The following is a 7123-nucleotide window of genomic DNA, read 5'->3' as shown; positions in this document are numbered from 1 at the left end:
GACAAACTCTCACGTAAAATCCTAATCATACAATGTTAATTTTTAAATGAATCCGAAGAGTAAACATAATATAACTATTATCAACAAAAGGTGTTTCATTTGGAATTTTTTTAATAATTAAAAATAGCAAAATAAATTATTTATTCGGATACTAACAAAAAATCAATTATTTTCCTTAAAAATATAATCTCTAAATTTATAAGATAAAAAGTAAGACATTATACTTTGCATCAACATGATTACCATAAATGTTCATGTTGTTAAATAATATTCATTGACTTATTTAATAACAAAAGTTTACAGATTTCGAGTTTTCATAAATAATCGCTTTATGTTCTTCATGACAATTTTTAAGTTAACTAATCGATCGTCATAATAAGTAACGTTAACTTAAGAATTTACCAGGGAATCAAAATTATAAGAGTATATATAGTACTAAAACTAGGAACATGCAAGAAAAACAAAGGTGTTTTTATACAAAATAAGAAAAAACTTGTTATTTTTGTATTTTCTAACCCCTTTTAGTTTGGTACAAACGAAGCCTTTTTATTATATAAATTTCCAACTAAGCAAATAGAATGAACAAGTGTATATAATATATATAAGCGAGAGGAATCGATTCTAGGCGTTAATTAGGGCATCGATGTTGGGACGAGCTACCATAAATAAGTGAAAGTATGCCTTTTCCGTAGGGTGTATTGAATCCCAGAAGACAAACTTTGATGGATCAGAGCACACGAATGAAAACCCATTACACATAAAGGTTGTTTCGATGTAACCACTTCCACAGCAACCATGATCAACTTCATCAAAACCTACCAACACAACACATAACGCACATACAAGAAACTTAATTAATTACTTATATAAGCTTATCTATTTAGGTAATACTATGATGAAATGATGACCAAATCAAGGGTTTAGATTTATCTAACCAAAATTTTCATGCCATTGGATCATGTTGTTCAAGGGTTCATATATGTCGATGTACGAGATTTTGGCACCCAGAGGAACATTGGAGAAGTTTAGTTGCATTAAGAACAATTCATGTTGAAGCATCATATTGTAATGTCTCGCAACAGCTGAATACTTGTCTACACAACCACGCTTGAAAAACACATTATGTGAATTCAATGTGATCACGATCGGTAAGCACCCCATTGGAGGTAGTCCAACCAAAGCTATTTTTCTTGCACCTTCTTTCCATAAATTCTATAATCACACCAACTTGTGTTAATTACTTAATTATTATAAAATTTCATGATGTTATTATGTGTTGGTTTCACATTAAAACATATTAAAAGTGAATCCACATTGATAGTATATACTATAAGGTAATATAATTCAACATGCCTTCGAAAATGAGATTTTCCTAAAACCAAAAATAATCTACTTAGTTTAAGTTAGTGAACACTTGTTTTAATTAAATGAAAGTAGTAACTATATAACTTTCTCTCTATCAATCTGGGCTGTGAAATTTGTGATTTCAATTTTTTTTTTGTTGGATTGCAGGCTTGACGCTTTCTTGTTTTTCTGATCTTCCTTATCAACATTATAACTACTAAATACTAATTACTGACCCTTTATTTTTTATTTTATAAAAAAATCCCATTTTTTTGAATATTGAGTGCCATAAATGAAATTATGGGATAAGTGATGAAATTTATTTGAAATATAGAAAAGGAAGTTATCTGATTTATTTAAAATAGTGAAAAATGGTAAAAAAGACAAACACCGATTATAAAAGAATAGCTTTTTTTAGCAACTTTCATTAAATGCTGGATGAAGTTGTTCAAGATTTTTCTTTTTTATTATTGTTTTCCATAAAGTGGTCTAGTTGGGGAATTCGCTAAATAGTATATAGTAGTCTCTCCCAATTAATTATAGACTGTAGCAAATTTAATGCCAGCAGCTGCGCATTTTATTTTTCACATCTATTTATCCAAATTGAACTTTTTATATATAAATATTGAATGAAACAAAAGTGTGTAGTGTATGTATCAGATTCAAACCTGTATGAAATCTTTAACGTGCTGAAGCAAGAACTGTCCATAGGTTAATGGAGTATAGTTTCTTCGTATCGGCACCGAAAAATAATTAATAACGTAGTCATTTGTACCCGCGCTGATGAAAAAGAAAGCATTGTTCATATGATATTCGGTTTTTCCCTCACCAAGCATACCCTCCAACCTCTGTTTGTATTCTTTAAAATGTTCCAATTGCTTTGGTATTGAAATTACATTCTGCCAAGACAAAGCAACACAATATTAGTTCAGAGTACAATCCATATATATATATCGGCTTCCATTGAAAACAAAAAGTAGTGTATTCAATTACAAAAAGTGTGAAAACATGTCTGTTCTATTAATGTGGCATGGTACAAGGTGTTATTAACAGATGAAAATATAGATGAAAACCTCCTAAGGGAAAAAAATTATAGATATAAATAGAGAGACAAAAAAATTATAAAAAAATATTAATTATGTTTTTAAAATTATCTAATCCAATAATGCAGATGAAATAAATAATAAATCTTATAAAAATATTATATTAAAAAATTTAGTCCTATAAAAAATCTCTATGACAACATCATAACAAATGAAGAAAAATGAAGGTAAAGAAAAACAAGAGTTTTACACCCAAAGTTGGAGTTAGTGGATCAAAGCCAGAACCAGCAGAGGCAAAGCTGACACCGGTTATAATTTCTTTGTCGCTGAGATTCGGATCCAAATATGGTGGTAACAAGTCTTTTAGCCCTAAATATGAAGCTGCAACATGCATGAAGCAAAGAGAGATCACTTTTGGTAAATGCACATCTTAATTATGAACAAGTTACATTACAGTTAAATACTGAACATGCAAAGAAAGTGAAAAGAGAAGTTGGTATACCAATAAAATCAGTGCCAAGCTTCCCATTGGTGAACCTTCCTGTGGGAACTTGGTTAACAAAATCTCTACCATATGGTGGAAAATTGCTTCTGAAAGCGGAGTCTATGAAGTTGTTGTTTCCAGGGTCTACTGTGGAGTCTCCAAACACATACATGGCTGAGACCTCCTTCTTAGAAGCTCCAATGGTGGCTACAAAACATGACAAGATCAAAAGCAAGAAAAGCTTAGAGTGAAAGGAGTGTGAGAAAGAGGCTTGCATGATGCTGGGTATGTTGATGAGAAACGAGGGAGGGACCAGAACGAAGAAAAGTTAACGTCGTTATGAGCTTCCTCCTGCTCTAACAGCAAATGGAGTTTTGGAATGTGTTGTATAATAATAATAATAATAACTACGAGATATGGCCATATGTAGATTTTTTGTGACCAAAACAACCCTTTAATTTAAGGGATATTTCATAATTTCTCCATTCCTAAAATAGTTTTTGGTAAGCTATGGTTGAGGAAAGTTCACCCAACATTTCCAAGGGTTTCTCACCTTCTTCAACAACCTTTAATTTCTTGATAAGTGAGTGTTTCTTTTTATTTGATATAGGTAGGATGTATGTTACTGGAGTGATGATATTAATTTTATATTTTCTTTTTAATTTAAATCAAATAACTTTGAATGAAGCTAACTATTTCTTATTTTTATTTTTCTTAATTATTTTTTTATAGATATGTGCTGAAGGACATAAAAGATTGTAATAATAATAAAAGAAAAAGAATAAAGGAGTCATGCGGACCAGGACAAAACCCACGAAGCATAAAGAATCTAACCAAAAGCGAAAAATAAGAAGACTCTTTTGTTTATGGTTTTAAAGAAATCATATTCTTCCAAACTACAAAAGTTTGGCCACTACATAGAGTCTTGATTATTGTCCAAACTATAATTAACAAGAATGTTATACAGGGTGTTTCCTTCCCGATTAAAAAATCTCTTTTTTTGTTTGTATTTTTGTGTGTATTATATATGATTGAGTACCTTGACGATACCAGTATAGGATTCATCTCTGGCTGAATACATGTCGGACTATTAAGTCGACATGTACTCGGTTCATTCCTATTCAGCGAGCATGACATCACACAATCCACCTAATGACAACAGTTCATATTTAATTGTGATAATTCAAAAGCTAACATGCATTAGGTCAATGAGTTTAGATCCATTTAGTAAAGGTTCATGAATAGAAATATAAATAGCACATTTTATGAGGTATGTTAATTAAGTTTATTAATTATTGCATTTATAGCTTACTGATGCACTAAGATAGCTTGGGTGTCAGAGTTCTATAGACATAATCCATACCCAACATGAGGAGAAGAAGTACTCACAAGGAGGATGAATACCTTGGATGTTGAAGGTTTTAAGTGTTTGAAATACCCTTGGAGTCTTTGCAGAATACACATTCGACTTTGTAAAGAAGATGGATGGTTGGAACATGAAAAGCAGGACACTCCTCGACAAACATAGTTGCTATGTTGGAAGCCTAACTGAAGATGTAGTTGGAGTTCTTCGAATTTAGGAAAAGAAGTGTCGAGAAAATGGATGCCCAAAGGTAGGAGAACGTTAGGCTAAAAAAGAGGGTTGAGACTGAAGCAATGGCTGGCAAGGGAAGGGAGAAGGAAGCCCTCACTAGTAAAAAAACAGTCTTTTAACGCGTCTAATATGCCTTAGTTTTCACAAAGCCGAAGCATATTAAAATGCAATGGAATTTTTTTAATTAAGGCGAACTTATACGCCACGGTTCACTACGAACCAAAGCTTATGTGCTTTACTGCCTCAGTTATTTACGAAATCAAAGTATAAAACCCTCGGTTTGCCTTCTAAACGAGGCTTATAGGTTATTTTGATTTCTTTTAGCTCTTTATGCATTAATTAGCAGATGAACCGAGCTAGTAGTGTTCTTATTGTCTCGGTTATTTGTTGAACCAAGGCACTAGCTCATTCAAATTACTCAAAACTCACAATTTTCTTCTTCCCTTAACGAGCGTCGTTCTTCTTCTTCTTCCCCTGCGACCTCCACCGCCATTGGGCGAACCTCCACCACCAAATGCATAGCCCTCGCGTCCTCCATTTGTCTCGCGCAAAGAAATCTCCACTTCGCAGTCTGGTTTCTCTCGCGGGTTGCTCGTTGTGTCACTGTCGTGTAATCACAGTTCGTCCACCATCGGTGCCTCCATTGTCTCCGACGCCTCCATTATCTCCAGCGAAGTGTTTGTTGGAAAACAGGTAGGCTTTGTTTTTACACGAAAAGGGAGGGTGAATTGGTGATGTTTCAAAAAAAAAATCTTTTCGCAATCTTTTATCAAAAGTACAGAGCTTTTTAAACTTTCTTGAAATGCAAGTAATGAAAATTTATATGTAGCGGAAAAACGTAGTTGACTGCGTGAAAAGTAAAGTCGACTGGAATTAAAGAGTGCAGGGATAGAGAAAATCAAACGCTGATTTTTATACTGGTTCGGCAAACAATGCCTACATCCAGTGTCCTTCCAACCCAGGAAGCAAATGCACTATAATAATTGTGGTTTTTACAACAAGGAATTGACAGAAGACCTCCACGTCAAAAGTATAAATCTCCTCTCTAATCCAAAACCAAAATATAGTTGCAATAACAAAAACCAAACTTGCAGCAAGAATCCCCTCTTCTGCAATCTAAACACCACGTCGAACAATCCTCAACGTGAAACCCCTGTATCACAACAGGTCCAATTCCAGAGGTCTTTACAGGATGCCAACCTTAACAAGTGTAGCAGTCTTCAAAGGATGCCAAGCCTGAAGTGATCAACCCAAAAGCACCTTCTTTGTGCAGTATTTGACTAGACAATGAGTGCGCAAGCTATCTCCCTTTGAATCTCCCTCAAGAAAGATCACCACCGTCTTCTTGGAGAATTCTTAGAGTTGTTATCACAGAGAAGTCAATCTGAAACAAGAATGAAAATGTTAGATCCTCAAAAGTCTCTAAACAATTCGTGTTCAGCCAATTTATAGTTTTCTGCCTATCAGATTGTTTCTCAATCGAATAGGTTACTAATTCAGTCGACTGTATTATTACAGTTATAACAGACAGTCAACATAGTAGCCCATGGTCAACAAATAACAGAACTTATTTAATATAGCCGTTGGAGCGCAAGAGCATAACAAAATTCCAAAACCAACAACAGATACAATCGAATATGTCAAATCCAATGTCGACTGACACATGTTAAAACACTTTGAAATTCTTTTCAACTCAAAATATCACAGAGAACTAATTCTCAAAATTTGTACAAAGATTTTAGCATAGTCAAATTCATTAATAATGTAGTCGATTGTGCTATAACTTTGTCATACAGTTATAAATTCATAAAAGTGTTTGTGGTTTTTCACTTTAAAAAATGTGCAGTAAAACATATGTAATAAAGCATTTCACATTGCACATAAGCATATAAGCATGTTCCACAAATATATCAAACAATCAATCATAGGAACATACAACACAGTTGATAAGCTGTCGTTGAAGCTATCAAATTAATATTACTTTTCAAGGCAACTTCAATATTACCTAGTAGTAGTATTCAAGAAAGTAGATAGGGCTAAAGTAACCCTAAGTCGTCTCCCAAGGAACACGAAATTGCTTTCGAATATCTTATTCTTATGAATGTTATGCAATGCTTATGAGTAAAAGTTAGAATATTTAAAGAATGTTGTAGAACAAAGAGGGAACTTAAAAACAGTTATGAAGAAACAGGTTATTCCACTGCTTTTCCAAAATAGATTCATCATTAGTTACTCACAGATTATTGTTCAATTGATTATTGTTTAAGTTTCAAATTAATTAAAGTACATTCTTAATTAATTTGAGGGCGACCATGCAATTAATCAAAGTACATTCTCAAGCAAATGCAAGACCTTTTTAGATTATTCACAATAAATTCAACCAAAGTACATTCTCAATCAAAATTATTGTGTTTAATCATGTCTATTCTTAAATCTCCTAACCAAATTAAAAGTTAATCAATCAAAGTAAATTCTCAATTGATTATAGTTGAAATTATTACTACCAACCAAAGTACATTCTCAATTGATAGTAAAAACCATTTAATCATATGAAAGTTCCTAAATTCAATCAAAGTAGATTCTCAATTAAACCTAGAAACCCTAGAACTCATACAATTAATATGCATGTAGATTCAAACACATTATGATGCAAAAACC

At 32.8% G+C, this 7123-nt stretch overlaps 1 protein-coding gene across 1 annotated transcript; it reads right to left on the bottom strand.

Annotated features, from left to right (window-relative positions):
• Positions 1-512: 512 nt before the first annotated feature.
• LOC106766153 (GDSL esterase/lipase At5g45960) lies at positions 513-3333 on the bottom strand. Its single transcript, XM_014650907.2, has 5 exons — positions 2890-3333; positions 2638-2768; positions 2013-2243; positions 936-1212; positions 513-815 (listed from the first exon to the last, which is right to left on the bottom strand). The coding sequence occupies exons 1-5, from the start codon at positions 3146-3148 to the stop codon at positions 622-624; spliced, it is 1092 nt and encodes a 363-aa protein (XP_014506393.1). The 5' UTR covers positions 3149-3333; the 3' UTR covers positions 513-621.
• Between the last annotated feature and the right edge of the window lie 3790 nt (positions 3334-7123).

Source organism: Vigna radiata, chromosome 7 (genome assembly GCF_000741045.1).
Source record: "Vigna radiata var. radiata cultivar VC1973A chromosome 7, Vradiata_ver6, whole genome shotgun sequence".
Taxonomy (NCBI): domain Eukaryota; kingdom Viridiplantae; phylum Streptophyta; class Magnoliopsida; order Fabales; family Fabaceae; genus Vigna; species Vigna radiata.
This window is presented reverse-complemented; position numbering and strand designations above follow the sequence as displayed.

Bases quoted from the DNA above. Each gene is read 5' to 3' on its own strand.
- LOC106766153 (XM_014650907.2), bottom strand. From the start codon at position 3,148: ATGCAAGCCTCTTTCTCACACTCCTTTCACTCTAAGCTTTTCTTGCTT. The intron at 2,244-2,637 runs GTAAAACTCTTG...TTGTCTTGGCAG, and splicing joins CACTAACTCCAACTTTGGGT to AATGTAATTTCAATACCAAA. The intron at 816-935 runs GTTAGATAAATC...TTGTGTTGGTAG, and splicing joins CCAATGGCATGAAAATTTTG to GTTTTGATGAAGTTGATCAT.